The 21,425-nt window shown below is 35.3% G+C and overlaps 1 protein-coding gene and 1 long non-coding RNA gene across 2 annotated transcripts; one reads left to right on the top strand and one right to left on the bottom strand.

The window, feature by feature from the left end:
* Window positions 1–769: 769 nt before the first annotated feature.
* LOC136808996 (uncharacterized) lies at window positions 770–8,842 on the bottom strand. The gene is made up of 16 exons (XM_067065569.1): window positions 8,658–8,842; window positions 8,371–8,457; window positions 7,111–7,180; window positions 6,946–6,993; window positions 6,702–6,804; window positions 6,377–6,509; window positions 5,861–5,928; window positions 5,493–5,622; window positions 4,967–5,019; window positions 3,733–3,851; window positions 3,344–3,474; window positions 3,058–3,150; window positions 2,357–2,438; window positions 2,045–2,160; window positions 1,699–1,857; window positions 770–1,483 (listed from the first exon to the last, which is right to left on the bottom strand). Exons 1-16 carry the CDS (start codon window positions 8,694–8,696, stop codon window positions 1,397–1,399), a joined length of 1,518 nt encoding a protein of 505 aa, XP_066921670.1. The 5' UTR covers window positions 8,697–8,842; the 3' UTR covers window positions 770–1,396.
* Window positions 8,843–13,387: 4,545 nt separating this feature from the next.
* On the top strand, window positions 13,388–15,911 carry LOC136808994 (uncharacterized). Its single transcript, XR_010846937.1, has 3 exons — window positions 13,388–13,605; window positions 14,399–14,845; window positions 15,045–15,911. It is a non-coding gene; the product is annotated as an uncharacterized lncRNA (long non-coding RNA).
* The last annotated feature ends 5,514 nt before the right edge of the window (window positions 15,912–21,425 follow it).

Here is a 21,425-nt window from a genome sequence, read left to right as displayed (position 1 = left end):
CTGCACCCAATCGTCTAGTGCAATAGAGTGGTGCTCATTAATTTTAAAGCCCCGAATGGGCTACAGATGAATCTTCAACCTTTCTCAAGCAAGAAAAAATGAAGCCATAAGATTTGCGCTGCAACTAGAATGACGGATTAAATCTAGCACTCTTGCTTTGTTTTCACGCGGTATATTTTTCGGAATCTGGCATTATGTTTTACTTTTACAAATGTAGCGTTTGTGTAAAAACCACGCTGGTCACGCGTCTAAGATGGAAAGTAAGTGGCTTCATTTCCTATCCAGGAGTCTCGTGTCTAGCCCTCCGGGCTTGGAAGACAATGGTGCTGCTGCGAAACATATTGGATCGAAAAAAAAGCTCAAACATTTGCAATCAGTCTTGAATTTCACTCCATACGTGTATAACCGTATAGCTAGCCCATCGATCAAATTCGTCTTTACGACGACTCCGCGAAGAGAAAAGACAAGCTTGAGCGAGATATAACCTAGGCCTCTTGGCCACGACCTTTTATTGTTTTCTAGGAAAAAAACTTTTTTTTGAAGTCGAAAATCTTTATGGTTGTGATTTTCTCGAAGGAAATTTGCTTAAGACTTGAAATAGACGATGCTATCGTCCGTATAATATATTATTATGATGTAACATAGTTTGTATATTATAAAACGTAATATGTTGCGCGGCGGATAGAGTCTGTGTAGACCCCGTCTTCACGTTTGTTCCTCTTAGATGAAACTCGTCTCAGACTGTAGCATAAAACGAGGAGAATGGAAATTTCTAGTACAAAACAAACAAAAATATTGCATTTTACAGTAAACAAAACGGTTTTAAAAGATACAGCGTGTGTAAAAAATAGTTCCATAATTCCATCCCTACTAAATTACCAAAATTAAACCCGATTTATTTGATTGCAAATACATACAGTTAATAAATATAAATATTAGATAGAAAATCAACCCCCTTTACAATCTTTGATAAAATTCTACTTTACAAACACACTACTACATATTGACTCTCTACATCACGATCAAAATATTCAGATTCGTTTTGTTTGACCTGTGGTGACAATTTACAGCTATCAAACTCAAAAAAAATTCAAACGGTTTCTTTACTTCGAAAAGTTAATCAGCCGATGAACTACAGTATAGTTTCAAGGATGAAATTTGCTGCTATGGACTTTTTTGAACAGGTCTTGATTGAATTGAGATAATTTGCAAAACTTAACTTCGGCCATCTGTTTGATTACTATTCCACATCTATTTGATTATATCTTCAAACAACATATAGGTCAGTTATATCATTTGGCTTGATTTTTGTCCAAAAGCACTCTATTTCCAAACCTTTAGCTTACTATATAGTCCACCCACTAAAGTTTTAATTATACTTTAACCCACCATTTTTTTATTTCCAGTGGAGTTGATTCTCCAACAACCACGTCAACACGATGCAAAAGACATAAGTTACGGCGACCGGGATTGCCATCCAAACCTGAAAATAAATGAAAAAAGGGCTTACAACAATACAATTGATAAAGCCAGACTGAATTTCCATAACTCGAATCTCTCCATACAATTATCGTATATTCATATAACACCTATATTACTGTACGACTTTAAACTAACTCCAACAAATTTGCGTATCCTGTGAGCCTTTGAATTAAAGATATTACAGGAACTGTAGATAGTCACGTTAAAGAACCTTACCTTGTAGGTGCGTGCCAAACTAATAAATCCCACAATCCACTGTACGATAACAATGCACATTACTTCAGCTCCGTAATACCACTTCAGATCTTTGAAATACACTAATGCCATGAAGACGGCCAAACACATTGTATTGTTCATTGTAGCTGCACCGAAAAGCTGAAGAGAACATCACAGTAAATTAGTTGCGTATCTTGACCTTGAAGTTGTTGACTCAATCAAAAAGAGCATCGGGTTAGGTATCCATTTAAGTAATTCAAATAATCTGAAATATCTATCATTCTTTGTGAAATTAGTGATATCCTCGTTAATCTACTATAAAATCTACTTATATGTTTAACAATACCTGTGAAAACGTCATCGTTGCATTCTCTCTAGTCTTCTTGCTTGCGAAAATCAAAGAGGAGACGAATTCAGATGCATTCGAACAGAACGGAGTGATGACAAACGAAATGTAAAATGCTGAAAACAGAAACAGTGAAAAAAAAGCAATTACAGCCAAAGTCAAGGCTTTGTATACACCCGACAAAAGGAGTTCCACTTTTTAAAAGTGAACTACTTAAGGATTAAAGTGAAAGTATATACTTAAAAACATTAGATTAGACTTACTCCATTAAAATTTAACGGACAGAAGTATCAGCAATATAGTTGCACTTACAGCTGATCGGGATATAAGACTTATTGTTTGTGTTCGTCATTGCAGCCAAAACGTCACACATTGGATCAGAGAAGACCGTCACCTGAAAGTTTGTATCAAAAACTCTATCAAAACCAAAATGAATCAGCATTACCATTACATATTTGAAATTAATTTTTCAATTTTGTTCGTGTGTTCGTTTCTCTTTGCCAATAGACAAGACAAAATAGTCTGACATAATAAGAGTTTGATTTTGAAAAAAATTCCGCACTAACTTGGTAGGTATCGCTAGAGGCGGAGTTTTACAAGGATTATCATACTTAGCCTCGCGATTTTCGTGAAAAAAAACCCGAACGCTACTTATTTGCCCCAAATGCCTTACAAAGGGGCGGGTTTTAAGGGGTACCCATTTCCGCCATTACGTCAATTTTTTCCTCGAATTCTGTCAAATCGTCTAAACGAGTACAAAATTCCGTCGCCAAAAAATTCTTTGGATTTTCAGATTATTTTCAAAATGTCCTGCTTTAGGGCAAAAACGCACCCTTTAGGTTTGATTTCACCAGAAGTTTTCCCCCAAGGGCCTCATCGTGAGACTTTGAGTATGTTAATCCTTGCGAAAATCCGCTTCTAACGGCACAGAGGTTTTGTCGTAAAATTTTTTTCGGTGGTTTCCATAATCGGCAGTCCTTCAAGTATTTTTATTCAAAGATGAGAAAACTCACCAAAGCAACACCAGACAGGAGCATAACAACGCATTTTGCTGACATCACCAATTTACTATCTTCTTTCTCTGGATCACTTTCGGGTGTGCCTTCCTAAAGGGAAGAAGTTTGTGAAGATATTGAAATATTGGGATCTTGTAAAACAATATCGAAAGTTATTTTTTTAACAAAGCACCTTGGTCAAATGATAACATATGAAATTAAAATATGTGCCCTACAAATGCAACAATTTTCGGTTTCACAAGTTAAACGCGAATACGGACCAAACTTGCAAAAGTAAACTTACATCATCACTGCTGGCTGCAGAGGATCGTTCATCGGACAACAAAGCATCGCTTTCTTCTTGATGTTTTCGAACGCCTTTCTTCATGTGCCAGGCTTTGAAATATTTCTTTGAGATTGCCTCGTTCTCTTCCTCTGCAAGTGAAAACAGGGATGTTCATTAAAAGTCTTGTCCCAACATTTAAAAAGATTGAAGCAGATTCTTTTAACGAATTTCACCCTAATCGTACAAAGATAATTAGCCTTACTTTTTAGTTAAACAACTATCGAGTACCTCACCAAAATTTTTTAATTCTTGTCCAGTTAATGCACAAGAAAAATGCCAGTGCAAGATTAATAAAAAAACAGATTCTAGTGGGATTTGATAGAAGTCTGATGATAAGGTATAATCACCTTTATTGGCATCGGGGTCTCCATCTTCCACATCAGTTGTTGCTCGTGAAGCTTTGGGTGATTTAAACGTTTGTTTGTTGGCCATCACGATGAGAGCATGCAAAACATGACGCTGTGCCCTACAATGGAAAAAAATAGGGTTGGTTAACCGTTTAAGTGCCACGGTAATTTTTTTCTAAGTTTTTTAAAGAAAATCGCTAATTCAAACTTTAAAGGCTTATATCTCCGGATCTAGAAGGAGTTAGAAGCTCGTTATAGTCCGTTGGATAGCTTAGAGTCTCCTCTTTCTTTTAGGCGCCTTCGGCGTCGCCCGATTTAGGAAGGGCGGGGTGGGCGGCGGCTAAGGGGGGGGGTAAGTAAGGGAAATTAAAGCAGTCAGGTCCGCGCAGCGGTAGAAAGGTTCCGAGTGGTAAAACTTCAAACTAATTTGCTGGAGGACAGAATCAAGTTAATCAGGGCCAAATTTGGAGGTTCTTGGATCACTCGTTGACCAAAAATGGTCAAAAAACGGTAAAAATCTTTTGTCAAATTTTTGCATTTTTTTGACTTTTTAGTATAAAATCTCGCTGAAAAGACTCAATTTTGATTATTTTTTTTTGCTTGGCCATGGAGCCCCATTCGATTCCTACGAGTTAGACTAAAAATGACGATTTCTAACTCAAACTGGGCATTACAGGAGGGCTTCGCCCTCCTACATAGCCCATGTCTGATATATACGACATTGGCACTTAAAGGGTTAAGTTTCTCACAATAAATTGATATAACTATGGGAAAATCAAATAAGTTGAAATTATAGGGGTGTATCCTTAAGATTGAGAGATAAAGATATTTCTTATTTTACAGAACTGTAATATCAACATTATTTCGGAATGGCTTTAGTCATCTTCAAGTGAAGATTACCAGTAAATGAACTTTGAAACGAATAAATATTGAAAACAAATGATTTTTTTAAGTTCTTTAGAGTGGAAAGTGAAGTCACCATTTTGTATAAGAACATATATATACGACTTCTAAAGGAAGGCTTTAAGGTATTCAAATTTTCAAAAAAGTGTACAGGAATAGCTTTTTATTGATTTCATTGGTATGACTTGAAATGAAAATGAAATGAAAATTGTTATCTTAAGACGGCGTCACGGTATCAATATACCTCATGAAATAAGAAACTTTCTAAGGGCACGATGTCAATCGTCAGATCATTCTCGAATTTCAATCAAAAGAAAACTTCTTGGCTTACATTTCTTCCTTGTGAAGACGAGCTCGTCTTTCATTACGTTTGCTGTCGAAAACCTAGAAAGAAGATCAAATGACTTGAATCCATACAATTAAATTTACTTCAGTTATATTCAATAAAATACTGGAAACAAATTTATAAGGATATCAGTTGATACTTGCTTAAAATAACATCCCTAAAATTTTCCGTTTTGGGTTTTCATTGTCACCGGACTTTGATATTCTTTCCGAATTTTAACCAAAAACCCTTTTATTACTATCTCATGGAAAAGAAGACTCTTGTTCCACTCGTAAAAAGTGCAAAATTGATTTCTACAATTCATCACTACTAGAAGATAATCAAAGACTTCCAATAAAAAAGTTTCTCCCTTAAACTTTTCTCGAATTAATCGATTTTATGCAGATTTCAAGGGGTATCTACTGGCATTAGCTTGATTATTTTATGTAGATTCAAAAGAGCCTTTATTATGACAATTTGTCGGAATTTAAATGATTGAGTTTCATGCAAATATTTAATTCTCTGCTGTTACCGAATAAATTGTGTATCCAGCAAGTCCACACAAGCAAAGAACGAAAGTTGCAAGTGCTGCATCTCGCACATATTTTGGTTGTTCACCAGTATTTCTGGCTCCAAATTTCCAATCTGCTGATTGTACAACACTGAGGGGAAAGAATATATTTCGTGTCTTGTTTCAATTTGAATGAAGTTTTATTATAAAGGAAGTTTACAAGTTGATTTCTTAAATAAACTTGATGGTGAAGTTTATCTTTTGAGTAATGTGATATTATCAACTCCATGTCTACACCATATTTTGAAGCTTTTATAACAAACTGAGGTGTGAATATTAAAAGTGTGATATCAAAATGCAAACGTTTAAAGAAACATCATGGAACGTACAAATAAAATAGTGAGGTCAGCAACATGATCACAATTCCCGATCGAACTTCTGGGAGAGGAGTCATTCCCTGAAGTCAAAAATGTAATAAAAAGATAACTAGCAGGGAAAATAAGAAGTTTAGCTTCCATAATACTTTGTTGAAGTAATGAATTTACATGTGAATCTACATTATGGTGGATAGGGCCTAAAACTTTACTAGGGGAAGCTTCTAAACAGGCTTTTTGGAACATCAGTTTAATTATGATGATATCCATCTAATTTAAAAATAAGGGGAAGAAAGAGAAGTACATCCTTTCTTAAAATAGGATGTTATCATTTCTTTTTTTAAATAACTTTTAAGAGTGAAGCCTACTGTTTTGCACCTGTTATCAATGTCTTTTATTTCATGAAAGGTTTTCTCATAGAGTCTCAAAGTTAAAAACTCAATAAAATAACAATTACTTCACAAAGTTTTGCGAATGGGTTTTCATTACAAATTCTTTTTCTCCTGTGAAGAATAAATAAAAATTACAAACCATTTTTGTAAGGTTAAAACCTTTGCCCTTTCCATCAATAGATTCCCCATGTTTATTCAGGGAGCATCTTGAGACAATCAAACTGGAGGACCAAGCAATTGTCAATAGCATCACAGTACTCCCTGCTAAGGTTCTGAAAAACAAAATCGAATTAAAAGATAACATCAGCTAATTTATTAAAGATGAGAACATTAAAAAATGGAATTGAAGAACATACAAACATGATTGGAACAATTTTAGGATTAGCTTATTGAGAATTAAACATGATTGGAACAATTTTAGGATTAGCTTATTGAGAATTTAAAATAATGATTATTAAACATACCCCATCCCAATAGATAACTTATTTTGTGCATCATCTCCCATACCAGATGAAACAATAATAGCACAATCCGGAACTGCTCCAAGGATTGGCAAAACAACACCACCTAAATAGCAAATGAAAAAATGAAAGTCATTAAAATTTCTGTTAAAAACATATTCAGGATAAAATGTTAACTCAAAAAAGTTAGTGCTACAGATTGAAAATATGATTTATAATCATAAACGTAAGAAGGTGAATTTCAAACCTATAATACTGGGTGAGAATCCAAGATCCAAAAGCATCTCAGCGCCATCTGAAAATAAAAAAAAAGAAATAAAACTAGTTTTCAGAATACTTCATGACTTTAACTCAGAATCATTTATTACTTTTCAAATTGCTTTTCATTTCAAATTTTTTTATTTCAGCTTACCTGAGATGAGTTTTGCTGCACCTCCAAGGATGGCTCCATAAAACAGCATTAAAATGACATTCCCAGTGATCTATGAAGAATACGATACCTCTATTATGAAATTTCTAAAACTCCCAAATAAATATCCTGTCAACTATCAGGTAGGAAACTCAAACTACCCTTGATCCATAAGATCTAAACAATGATAGTAAAACCAACCAACTTGGGATTCATGAGTGATAAACTTGATTTCTGGTCTCTATGGATCAGTGAGGGTTAGAATACTGTAAGGAAATAAATTTTTGCGGGAAAATTTTTCACTAAATTTAAAAATTTTTTCACTAAATAGTAAAAAATTTTTCACTAAATTTAATTATAGTGGTTCACAGTTCAAAATTCGAAATTTTTGCAGAAGTTAGTTTGGCGGAATTTAATTTTGAGATTGAGAGAATTTCACATTCATAATATTGCCTATTTTGCACTAAAAGACCAATTTTTTTAGAGATAATTTTTTAAATCCTGAAAATATTTGTGTTTTGCTTTATTTCAGGCATCAAAACAGGTTTTTTTTTATTTCATGGCGTTTTTAGGCTAAATCTATTCTTCATCGTCAAATCAAATTCCTGCCAAGTTTAAATCTTAAAGCCATCCCCCAAATTAAAATTCCTCTAAAAATATTTTTTGACCATCCGACAAATCAAATCACCGCCAAAACTTCTTACTTTAAGGTATTAAGAAAAGAAATTCATACTGTAGGAGACGTAGAAGAATGACATTGTCTACTAAACAGGATTACCATTATATTATGAAGTATCTTAATAATCTTTGCAACCAGAAATATCTTCTTCCTCTTCTTTGGAAAGATTACAATACCTGTTATGCATTTAATTTCCAAATTAGGAGAGCTCTCGATCGTAATCAAGGGAGATTGCTGAGAAGAATAGTTGTTTGGGAGAATGGGATGGTCTATAGTTGTTTAGGAGAACACGACGACCTATGGACTCAGTTCTGCATATTAATTACTCCACCAGTTTGGGCGGGAAATTATATGCTCTGTATTATGGGAATAAAACCTTCTCTTTCTTTACTTAACAAAGTATGATCTGAAAAAAATTTTTGTCTATAAGTGATCCTAACCTTCCTATTATTCCTATCTCTAAAGAAGGGTGTCGGAATTAGAAGAGGGATGTCAGCATTAGACCAACTAAGATTCAGAAAACAAAGAATTTTCTCTAGGTACAATGACAACAGCAATATGTAACAAAGTAACAATTTACTTACTGTAGATGAACAAGGGTAAATGCTGTTTCTTTCCTCGAAACAGGAGTCTTTATATTCTGTTCCATTTTCCGATAAAACGTATGTAATCTGTATTAAAAAGCAAAATAAAGCTTACTGAAAAATTCAAAATCAGTATTTTCCTAAAGTCTATACTTTATATAGTTAATGTTTAATTTGAGATGGTTGATGATGATGTCTAAACTTTTTAAACAAATTGACAAACAACAAAACAAAACATAAAGTTTATGTCATAAACGGCTGTAATATAAAAGTTGAATGAAACTTACCATGCATAGTAAAATCAAATGTTTGAAATACGAAGTCATTCTGATACCATATAATTTATCAATAAACTGACATAAATAAGTATCAAATGTCAAAACAGGTTTCGTCTTGACCTCAATTTAATGCATGTGCTTTTTGTTTACACCATACGACATCAACGCTCTGTTTGCTGGAACAAAGTTAAAGTGTCTCGGTAATCGTAATAGAACAAAGTTGGAGCAATCCACTGTGTTTACAATTATAAAGCCCTATCTACATTGAAAATTCGATTGATTGATTGATTCAAATTTTTGATTGACAAGTTGAAAACATTCAATAACACTATAGTAAAATCATGTGAATTAACAGAACATCTCTATTATAATTGGTGCCAATTATAATAAAAAAGGCATTTAATTCATTGGAATAATTGATGAATGACAGGGTATTAGGACCGTTTGAATATATATGTAAACCAAAGGTACCAAAAGAGCCTCCTATGGGAGGAAGTATGCCGATGAAAACGAAAATGCGTTCTTGCTACAACAAAAACATTAGCAACAATAGCAATATATTGGTATGTTTTTTGCATAATCTAAAACATATAAAAGAATAAAACATTGCATCTGAATTTTGAAAATTTAATATTCGAATATCAACGGAGTATCAATAGTCTACGTACTGTGATGAGTGGTGAATACAAAATATCTTTATAGAATGCCCATGGAATGAAAAGTTAAAACTCCGTGGTGGGTGTATTCTTGATATGCGTAAGTCAAGATGGCGTCATATTTCTTAACGGAAGCACCCAAAAAAGCCGGTTTTTGACCTCTGTGTTTCTATTTAAAAAAAAAAAAAAAAAGTGGGCCACACACACAAAAAAAAAACAACCTGAAAAGACCAAAACGACAAGAAACTGAAAAGACTCGAAAGATAAAAAGTAAAATAATAATCTACCGGGTGCGCCACAAAAAAGTTTCTCTCTTTGAAACTAATTTTCTCGGAATCTAAAAATTTTAAAAGAACCATTCTTATTTCATTGGAAAGAAGAAAGATAGACTTAAATTTTGATGGGTCATTTATTAAATTCGATTCATTAGATCAAAAGTTATGTCCAATTGAATAAAAATGTTACTTTCAGAAAGTGCTCGAAAACGTTAAAAATCGACCTATCAAATTTTTACTTTAAATTTGGCAATCGCAAATAGCCTTTACATGATTAAGAGCATTTTTCATTAACTAAACACATAAATTTTGAAACTTAAGGGTCGAAAGGGTTCAAAATCTTCATCAAAATTAATTTGATTTAGTCTTACCGAAATTTTCCTCAGATTTTTGGTTCTAGACTGGATTAAGTCTATGTAAGGCTGAATCTACCTCGAAACCCATATTTCATGTATTTTTATGAATTCTACCAGATTTTTTGGCCTTTTTCGACGAATTTTCTTCTTTTCATTGAAATTCAACCTTCCTTTAAATAACAAAAGGTCATTTAAACAGCTAATTATCATTTTTAATGACTGAAACAAAAATACTGATACATCATGAGATTATGCTTCTGAATAATTTGATAGGTCGATTTTTAACATTTTTGAGCACTTTCCAAAAGTAACTTTTTTATTCAATTGAGCATAACTTTTGATCTAATGAATCGAATTCAATAAATGAACCATCAAAATTTAAGTTTATTTTTCTTCTTTCCAATAAAATAGGAATGGTTCTTTTAAAATTTTTAGATTTCGATAAAATTACTTTTAAAGAGAGAAACTTTTTTGTGGCGCACCCGGTATAAAATGTTTTCTGGGGTGAATATTTTTCCCCGTGATCCACGTAAACACCTTACGGTTGAACGTAAAAGTGAAAAGCAAATCAATGTTCTCAATTTATACGTCACGATTGACTGGGGAACCTTTCGCTTGTCGGCCAACAACTCGGATAGTCGTTGATAGAAACGAATGCATTCCACGCCCATTGCACCGTTAGCCGCGAAAACGATTGGTGTGAATGTTCCATTTTCGGATTGTCGAACGCGTTCTCCGTACATACGCTTCTTCTCGTTTTCGTTCGTCTTCAAGCAGTTCTCAACTTTGGAATTGATGTGTCGCTGAGCAAAAAGTTTAAAAACCCTTACATCAAAGAATGCTCGTTGACCATTCGTCCAAAAGTTAAGTGCGCTGCTTCTCTGCTTTTGTTAGCTTGATTCGGGAGATCTTCATTACCGATGGGAAGCAAAATAGGTTCTTTTCGTACGTCGACGCAAACTTCGTTTAGCAGCTTTGCTGTGATGTCACGAATCTCGTTGTGACGCACAGTTATGAAGCCACCCTTCTTACACGAAAGGGCATGAGCAACATCGAATTTCGCTCCACACGGACAATGTGTCGGGATTCTATCTAGGGGCCAATCGTATCGAATACGTATAGCGTCCCAGAACTCTTGTTTTGATAGTTCGTAACCTTCGTCTTTGATCGGAAGCACTGTCAGCTAGTTTGAAACCCCCTTTTGGTTGAGAGTTTCCATCTTTCGTTTGATCGATTCATCGGATTCATTCAGAAGTTGTTGAAGTTTGCCTTGATCTCGTAGATCTCGTTCTTTGAGAAGCTGACTTCTGGTCTTTTGATTCTCGTCATTCGAACCCAGAATCTGATTTTGAAGAGTTGTTGTGGCGTTCATCGAATCTTGAAAGTTGCTTTCAGCTTCTTCTTCAAAGATCTTTAGTCCCAAGCCACCAAGACGTGGTGGTAAGGACAACATGATGCGTTCTTTATCGTTGATGATGTGACCACCAACCAGAGCAGGAATCAGCCGATGTCTGACCACTTCGTCAACTTGCTTGATTTCTTCGGATATACCGGGATCGTTCCAAGGAAATACGTCAGCTTGTGTTGATAGCTTGTAACGTAAGCAGCATATGCCGATTGAGGATATGTGACGGCTATGTCAGCAAGGAGGATGATTTTATCCTTCCACTTGCTGATCTTTTCGTTGATGTAGTTTCGTTTGTTTTCGTCTGTCCCAATGACCGCGCCTAGATGACGTTCACCTTCAGTGGAAATCTGAATCTGTGTACCTGCGAATACTTCGGTTGCTTCGGTGAGCTTGGTTTCTTTTACTATCAGCCAAGATTTCGATGGTTGCGGGAAGTATCCGTATGCAGGGCCAATTTCAAGGAGATGGTCCCACCATTGTTTGAGTGACTGGATGTCTCCTGCTGCGGTGATATCGTCTGCAAAACCCACCATCTTGTTGTGTTTGTCGGCAATCGCCATCAGCATGATATTCATCATGGGGGTTATTCCCAAAGCGTAGATGGCCATACCAAGAGGATCTACCGTGAAAAACACAGCTCAAAATCATATATTTACGCTGTGCCGACGAATCGAGATTCTATTCATCGCGCAATCAGCGAAGACAAAAGTAACCATGACGACCATCCAAGATCTTGGATGAGCGTCATAGTTGATATTTTTATTCCCATCGTTGAAAACACAACTTACAAAAAGTCATCAATGCTTTGTAAAAAGAGTCAGTGATAGAGAATCATGACATAAAGTCTGTCTATTATTTCGATTCAATTAAAGTGACATTTCCATAATTAAAAGTTTGGGGATCATGTAAAAGATTTCTTTCGAAATAAACTCATTTCAACTACACTTGGAGGTTTCTGGGGAATTCGTAAATAGTAAACTGCATACTGATACAGTCTGCTAGACCTTAATATGGTAATATGTACTTGATATTGTGTAATAGCACACCTCTATTAAGATTGTTGAACGCGTTTGCTGCGTCCACCAGAATTACTGCATTTGTATTTTCGTTAATACATCTTCCGCATTGCGTGTATTGCAGCTGACATGACAACCTTCCCCATAATTCGCCTCAGGACCTCTCCGACTCCAATTGGTCGTAGGCCCGGATTTTTGTCAAGCGGGACTAGTCTTGATGCCATCAATGGTGACAATGATATGTCGTCGACTTCTTTGATGCAAATTTTTAAGGTGTTTCCGCTAGGAAAATGACTTACGCATATATCAAGAATTAAATTTACGAGAAAGCGCTAGTATAAATAGGTCTTTAGAAGCGTAAGCCAATCAGATTATCAATCTCATTTCCCGCGTGTTTTTAAAGGGACGAGTGGACGAAATTTTTAAAGGGACAGAGGACACAAACCATCTACACACGGACGAGTCCAGAACAAGTATGAACGGCGTACCTGATTGGTCTATATACTCATACCACTCTCGCGGCTATACAACCTACGGGTCTTTTTTTTTCTGATATACGGGTCTGTAAAATATCAAACACTCCCTGTCGTCTAAAAGAAAAGGTGAATCTATGTTACTTTTTATCATTTTTCCGGTCAGTGTTTTCCGGTCAGTGATTTTAATTCTCTCCCTGATCCAAGTAGCGGGAAACTTGTCTCCCCGATCAGGGAAACCGGAAAACTACTTGTAAAAAGAGCGGGAAACATTTTGTCTATATAGGAATTTAGAAATCTTTGTTGTCTGTGTGCAAAATTTTTTATTGACCATAGTGCATAGAAGAAACTTAGAAATCTTTGTTGTTGTTGTCTGTGCAGAACTTGAAGTCTGTAAGAGCCTATATAGAAATTTAGAAACCTTTTTGTCTGTGTGCAAAATTTTTTATTGAAAGATGTAAGAAATATAGAAATTTAGAAACCTTTTTCTTTTGTGAGTGCAGCCTTTTAATAAATTATCAAACAAAGTTCTGTTTTTTTTTTTAAGTTGAAATATTTTGACAAAATCTAAAAATATTAAGAAAAAATTATTGTATAAATTTGTAAGATGGGCGTCTGTAAAGTTTGCGAAAAAGATTGTGGTGATAGCACATAAATGCCCAATTTATAATTGCTTTGTACATTTACATTGTGAAAACCCAGTTGGAGAGGAAGGATTTGGGCAGCAGGTTGAATGCGATTCGTGCTTGAGATCTCCAACAAGTCCGAGACAGGTAAGCGAAATCCTTTTACTATTTTTGTTATACTATCATCACTTTTGCCTAGATAAGGGAGGGAGGGAGACTCCAGTTTTGCTTTTGACATCCCCTGTAATGGTAACCCATTGTAGTGGTCCAACCGAGTTGGAGTTCATTTATTTGCATTTTTGGACCTATATCCTGATGGGGTGGAGGTCCTATAAATTAACCTGTGTTCGTCCGTCTGTCCGTTCGTTCGTCTGTCCGTCTGTTACCAACTTTTCTCAGGATTGAATCATAGGAATCTTTTGATTTTTGGTATATACAAAGGTGCAAAATAGTGGTGGCCAAAATGTGACGAAGCCTGGTTTTCAGAAAAAAATGTTTTTTATTATCTTTATCTATAACATAAGAATCACTATTTAATTTTCCAAAATCTTTTTCAATAGTGTTGATAGTTTCTGTCAATAGATATGCTTTCACTTTCTTTATGTTTTTGAATTTTGAACAGTTATGTCTTATGTTAAGAGTGTGGGATTTGACTGTTTGTTCAAAGGTATGAATATATTAAACACCCCTGATCAGATTTTTGTAAGAATAATGTTTAAAAACAATGTTGCATGGGTGGACTTAAATTTTTTCTTGTTGGCTAAAGACTTTTCAATAGTCTCACTGAGACAGGAGTGTTACATTACAAAAGCTTGTCATATCGTTGGCTTTTTATACTCGTGAAGTAGACTTTGATTTACTAAGTACCCTGTGTGTTGTTCCTTGGTAATGGTAATCAAAATACAAAATTTTAACTCCGCGGCAATAATTTCTTACTTAGGTGCTGGTGAAGTGATAAATCTTGATACATCATCAAGTTCTTCAATGAAAAGGCAATCAACAACAACTCTGGATAGTTATTTCGGTTCAAGCCGTGCAAAGAAAAGTAAACTCAATCAAACTTCCCAAACGAAAGAACTTTAATGACATTCTATATTGCTTGGAGAAATCCGTAAACACGCATACCACTGAATGGCTGGAAACCCCATTACCAACATCCACTGGACTTCCACCCACACTTCTGGAGTACGATTGATAAGGCTATGCCATCTCGTGTCTCAAATCAGGCGGTTGTTATTGTCGCTCGAGACGCCGAAGGGAACGTTTGTCCTGTTCCAGTTGCCGCTCTCAAAATTTACAAAGAGTGTGAACCAGCATCGTATGATCAACTTCGAGACCAGATGGTGGAGGAGATTAAAGAGAATTTTTCAACAGATATCTTTTCGAGGTAAAATGGTGTTTCTATGTTTTCAATTAAAGACCCTGATGCTTTGAGCTAGGAGCTATTCAATCTTTCTCTTCTATTCCGTGCGGTCTTTTACATTGTTTCTTTTTGGCCCGGGCAGCCCACCCAATCTGGTAAGGTATGTTATGTTGTTGTGAATTAAGACCAGAATAAACAAAAACATAACTTATTAAACTTCTAGATTGAGTGGCGTCACAGCTGATGGACCATATCAGACAAAGAACTTTCGCTCATTTTTGGTCAAATATGACAATATCAATTTCGATGATACTTTAAGTCTACCAGTAACCTGGTACCCTGCTCATCTTCTCAATCTTGCAGCAACAGATGTGTAAAGGATGAAGATTGGACAGCTTGTGCATATTTTAGATTGTTCATCAAACGTTGCAACATTTTTAACCAAATGCTTTCTCATGGAAAGGGATACGCCTTCTTGAAAAAGATCCAAGAAAAAGCGCATAGACCAATATCCTACACAACAGAGGTTTGCAAGTTCTTCATACAATTAGTGGGAAAAAATCTTCAAAAGTTATGCAGCTTATAATTGAAGCCTTTTGAGACCCTTCATCCCAACAGAAAGCTTGACGTAGAATGGCAATACATGTTATGTTTATGACAGGAGGGTCGGTACTAAGTTGTGGGGGCCAGTGCCGGGTGGTGGTCTGATGAGATAAGTAACAAAGAACTTAGTACATGGTAGGTACTAAGTGGTGGTCCTAATTGAAAAAAACACTTTTGCAACTTTCTATCAAGGGACTAAATATGGTGGTCTCAATACCAAAAATGAGGCATCAAGTTAGTATCTGGTACTCAAAATCTTGAATAATCACAAAAAACTTCTTATTATAGGCTGTCTTTATTTCTTACCATTTTATTAGGATGTTTATTACGTCTGTTTATTAAACTTTTTTTTTTGTTTTCCCCTGGGTGTTATCATAGTGGGCCTGATTGGTGTAATTATCGTGCAAATTTGGAACAAAGCACCAAATTTGGACTAGACATATAAAACCAATTATAGATCATCTGAAAGCTCTTAAAAACTATGTAAAAGACTTTGAAGCAAGTATGGCTGATTTCTGTACTGAACGGGAGTTATTTTTTTTAAGACGAAGAAGTGGTGGTTGCCCCCTCATTTTGGTCGTATAAATATATCGCTTATGAAATTACACTTCTAAATCAAATAACTCCTATTCAGTACAAAAATCAGCCTTACTCGTTTAAAAGTTTTCTATATAGTTTTTCAAGAGCTTTCAGATGCTATAATTGGTTTTGGCCCAAAATGAGTTTGAAATTTTCATAAAAAATGAAGTTAAAAAAAAGAAGTTTTTTAGAAAATTTAAAGGAGGTGTACCAGAAAATACATTACTAAGAATTAGAGGGTGTTATCCCTATTTTGAGGGGGAAAATCAACTTAATTCAAGGTACTTAACGGTGGTGTGTCATTTTTCAATGGTAATATCAAGATTGTACCGGGTACTAAGGGGTGGTATACCTATTTTAAGGGGTAAATTCAACTTAGTTCCAGGGTACAAAGTGGTGGTGGTCTCAGATAAATTTCAAAAAACAAGAAAGTACAACTTTTCGGCACTGGTCCAGTACCACAACTTGGTACCCCCTGTTTATGATTTCCTTTGTTTAATCGATACCATGAAACCACTGGTTGACACAATGCTTCTGGTACAATCTCTTGATTCTCCAATTTGGAAGTTGAAGAAGATTTGACCAACCCTACTCGAAAAACTCGAAAAAGCAGGTAATTTTAGCTGTCTGTACTAGAGTAAATACACAACTATACAGGGGAGACTTTGTAGAGCAGGGTCAATAGCATAACAATAACCGTTTTATTTGACTTGAGTATTTCTTTTTAACTTTTTACAGTTTTGAAAAAAGTTAAGTCTGTAACATTTTCATGTTATAGCAAAAAGAGATGACTCGATTATGACAACTTTCAATGAGTTTGCTGATTCGTTAGAAGTAGGTGGTAGCTTCAAGGGGGTCGAACTGCTAGAAGGACAGATTCTAAGCAAGAAAGGAAACAAACCTACATGGAAAAGTCAAAGAAACGAAGATATTGAAAGCGAGCACACAAGGTACAGTCAAGGAATATACTAACTGTTTACTCTCGGGTGCCTAATAGCCGTCCCCCCACCCGCTTATTAATTTTTGGGGAAATGTTTTTGAAAGTTCCCTCTTTTGTCCTAATTCTGCTGTATTAGCCTCCTATTCAAAAATCTTCCACCCAGGACATTTTTATTCCAAACCCCCCCGCTTATTCCAAACCCCCGGCTATTAGGTACCCGAGAGTATATACTAAGTGTTCTTATTATGTCAAAATCAATATGACACTGTACATGATCTCTCTTGAGTTAAACTGACGTTTATTTGAAAAGTTGGAATTAAAGTACAAACATTACATAAGTTGAAATCGTTCAAATTCTAAGCGAGACAATATTTTTACGAATGCACTAACATAGTGTCCTCCCCCCTCTTTATAAAGGGTGGGGGAAACCAATTTTCCAATTTTGGATGGGTAAGGGGGGATGAAAATTTGAAGAGTAAAGGAGGGAAAACATCGATAGTTGGCAAATTTGGTGGGGGGAAGTGTGAAATCACTTCAACTTTATCTCACCAACCAAGGTGATTTTATGTAGGATTTTAATTTTTCATTTCATTGTTGTTTTAAAGTCTGCTTTTCTAATTGCATGTTTGTTTACATTAACCCATTTTCGTTCTATTTTGTCTAGTATTCCTTTTGCAGCAAATTTTTACGTTTGTGTCAGGCTGAAATCTGAGAAATTTATATGGGTATATGGGGGGAACTGATATTTTCAGAATTTTCTGGGGGGAAACTAAAAAACTGAAAAGTCATAGGGGGAGAAAAAAAGCAAGGGGACATCTGAATCTGCTGTTTACAAAGCCTTTTAATGCGAACAACCATGTGGTTCAAGTAGCGACGAAGGAATCGTGTGCAATAATGGATCTCGCATCGGCGAAAGGAGGACCAGAAGCTATCGCAGAGTCTTTCTATAATTGCATGCGCAATCAACAATGTCCAAGAGGGCAATCTAATTGGGTGCTAACAACCCGTGCAAAACTTGCGTGGTGCTTGCCATCCGTTGAAAATTGTGAGAAGATCATTAAAGATGCCGTGCAGTGGTATGTTACCGGGGAAGATAAACATAGTAGAGAAAATTTATTGTTCTCCTCGAGAAAACACTCATATTACAAAGTTTCAAAAGTCATCGACCGTGTAGATGGAGGCCGTGGACGTTGCCCATTTCTTGTATACTGTAGAACATAATTTACTTTTTACTTTTATTGCTTACATTTTGTTTGGCTTTGACAGCTCTTTTAGATTTTACATTTTTACCTAGGATGATCAATGATGCCTTCTACTTTCTACTTATTTTTACTTGGTTAAAAGTAAAAGTTAAGACAAGGTATTTTTATTCAAAAATTATTTTCATAATTTCATTTGGTATTTAATAGATTTACTCTAGTCTTACTATGTACACTTTAAAACAGAAAATACGCTATGCTATTATGAAAATGCTAACTTTACACATCAAGTTGTTAATTAAGCATAAAAAATCACTTTAAAAGGGTCACCCCCCCCTCAAAATTTTCGGGTATAGGCCACCTTCGTCGGCGTTCAATTATTTGATTACTTGGTGCAGTGTTTGGCAACAGTTTCCTCCTTTCCAGACTGGTTCGAGAGTTATTGCAATAGTTTATTGCTCAACTTGGAGAGGGAATGTTTGTAAACATTGAATTTTTTTTCATAGCAGTTATATTTGGGGGGTGGTCGGATTTAGGGAGGGCTGTCGGATTTAGGACCACTCACGGTATCTATCATCTCCTTGTTTTTACTAGTCTTTGTATACAAGAGTTGTTTGTATAACTCTTATTAAAATAGATTCCATAAATTTTAGTTTCATTTTAGTTAACAAAATGCTACCTAAAAAAGAGAGGGGTCGTGGTACTGGTTGCTGCAGTAGGTGCAATACACCGTACAGTAATAGGACCAAGCCAGAAGTCTGTTTTTCTTGTGGTTTTTTCCTTGGTGGTCACTTCAAAAAACCTGAAACTGCTCAGAAAGAAAAAGAACCGCTGAAAGTTGAGCTTTATAGCAAGGGGTCGTCAACTTTGTTTACATTCAGGTCTACACCCAGAGGAGATAGACAATTAATCATCACTTCAAATAATTTGAATAAATGTTTTTTTGAACAATGTTGTGAATTTAGAGGTGCCTCTGCAAACTCTGGGAAAGTAAACAAATTTTCATGCAAGCACATTGACTCTACAAAATTGGAAAGTGGCATTTATGGAATCCACAAATTTACTAATATAATGATTGACAATTTTACTCCTGACGTGAAATTGCGGTCTGAGATGAAATTAATTCAGTCACAAAATATGACCATGCCCACATTGTTTAAAGTCAGTGAGAAGGTTTATGTTGTAAAAGGCCAACCAGATACCACGTCCTTATTAATGGGGTATAATCACGTAAACCGTTTGGCTGGACAGAAGTACTGGTCTTGCACCAGGAGAGAGTGCAAAACTAAAACAGGACGAACAAAACAGGTATGAAAATGTTACATTGTGCTCCTCCGTTCATGACCCCCATGCATGATTTCAGTCCTTCCTAAATTAAGGAGGGACTTGCAATTTTGAGAAAAGCTTTACTGTAAGAGGCAAAAGTCAAAAAAAATTTGAAATAAGGGGGGACTTGCTCCCTACTTGAAGGGGGAGTAATCTTGTCCCTTTCTGATCCAATATTTTTTAATAATGTATGAGCTAAATTTTGAAAATTATTCGCGCTCGCTTCGCTTGCATAGAATTATTTTGCCTTGTATACAAAAGCTAGCCTTTTATTTTGTATTTAACTAAAAAGCCCTTGGGACTTAAATCAGAATGAAAAGAAAGCGGTTTTTTAGCTAATAAATAAAACGAGACAGTCAAAATTGGATTAAAAATTTTTGCTCTGTTGGCATAAGTCACTACCGTAAGGTTACTTAAATGTTGTCAAACTTGATTTAATTCTTCAGCCATTTTGGAGAGATTGGAAGATTGGAAAGATACAAGGGTAGAGTCGCTACTTATAATTTTCAATTAAAATTCAAAAAGATTCTACCATTTTATCTTTTTCTCTATTTCCAATCCCTGAACATGACTGATGGAATTAAAACAGGGCTGCGGACATTCAAGCAACCTCACAGTGCAGCATATATGTTGGACCTTTCACTTTGACAGTCGTAAAAGATATTTTTTGGACCTACCCTGGATGTCCTTTAAATTAACTGATGTTCGTCCGTCCGTTCGTTTGTTTGTTCCTCTCTTCCTAGCATTGCTCGGGATTGGCTTTATATGTTTTTCTGACTTTTTGCACATTAATTTAAAATGGTAATTTTTATAATTTGATGGAGCCTGGTTTTCAAAAAATATTTTTTTGGGCAAACTTGTGCCAAAAAGTCCCCAAAAAGGGGTTTTCTGGACTTTGTGTGAAATTGCTTCGTTAGTTTTTTCTATTTTTTTGGACAAAGAATTTTATTTTTTGCATAGTGATATAAAATGGTAATATTTAATTTCAGATGGAGCCCGATTTTCGAAAAGATAATTTTTTTGGGCAAATTTGCACCATAAAGTGCCTAACATATGGTTTTTTTTGGACTCCTGCTGAAATATTTGTTCACCCCAGTAAGTCATACGACTTTAACCCCCATATAACTTAACAGGTTGATATTTATTTGAGCTGTGATACTCACAGCAGATACTCATCACTAATCTGCTCACTACACTTTCTTACTCTCTTGCTATTTGCTCAGTTTTTATCTGATTCTCATCACCAGGTTGCTTGTTTGTAAATAAATCAGGTAGGTAGCAAGGCAAGATACAGGGGTTGGAGCAAGAATATCCTAAATGAAAAATATTAAAATAGGGACTAGTACAGAAGATTTAATGCAAAATCAGGAAATTCCATTGGCATTTTTGCGAAACGAAATAAGCGGGAGTTGCAACAAAAAGTTAGTTTCAACTAATGGCTATCGGAAAATTAAGCAGCTTTTTGGATATTAGGGAAATTCCCTATGTTCTAGAAGGCTTTCATCTATTTTCTTCAAATCATAGGAGCAACGATGTAAAAATAATAGATAACCATTTTGCCTTGATTCTCAAAAAACATCCGTGTTACGGTTGTAAAAATATTAATGACATTTTGCATCGTAAAAAGTGCAATTAAATAAAAACTTGCTTCATTTGCAACCTTCTATTGGACAGAATCGATCACGTGATGTATATTTTTCCAAAATTTGGGTTAGAAAAAGTGTATTTTCCTAAAGGCAGCCTCACAGAAGGAATTTTTTAATTAGATATTGTTGTTCTATAAATATTCATCTGTTTATTTTGTATCATGCAACCTCCATGCACTTTTCATACGTGAGATATAGCATTTCAAATCACACATATATTTTTCAGATAACAGCATTTTATGAGCGTTTATTTATCCAGATGAAGATTAAGTGGTCGATCCGTAGTCAATTTGCCGGTACCCCCTTTGGTT

The sequence above is a fragment of the Clytia hemisphaerica genome, unplaced genomic scaffold (assembly GCF_902728285.1).
Source record: "Clytia hemisphaerica strain Z4C2 unplaced genomic scaffold, Clytia hemisphaerica genome assembly, whole genome shotgun sequence".
Taxonomy (NCBI): Eukaryota; Metazoa; Cnidaria; class Hydrozoa; order Leptothecata; family Clytiidae; genus Clytia; species Clytia hemisphaerica.
This window is presented reverse-complemented; position numbering and strand designations above follow the sequence as displayed.

Excerpts from the sequence above, each read along its gene's own strand:
- LOC136808996 (XM_067065569.1), bottom strand. The coding sequence starts at position 8,696 with ATGACTTCGTATTTCAAACATTTGATTTTACTATGCATG. Across the intron at positions 5,020-5,492 it reads CTGGATACACAATTTATTCG|GTTTTCGACAGCAAACGTAA; the intron begins GTAACAGCAGAG and ends TCTTCTTTCTAG. Across the intron at positions 3,151-3,343 it reads CTGCAGCCAGCAGTGATGAT|GAAGGCACACCCGAAAGTGA; the intron begins GTAAGTTTACTT and ends TCTTCCCTTTAG.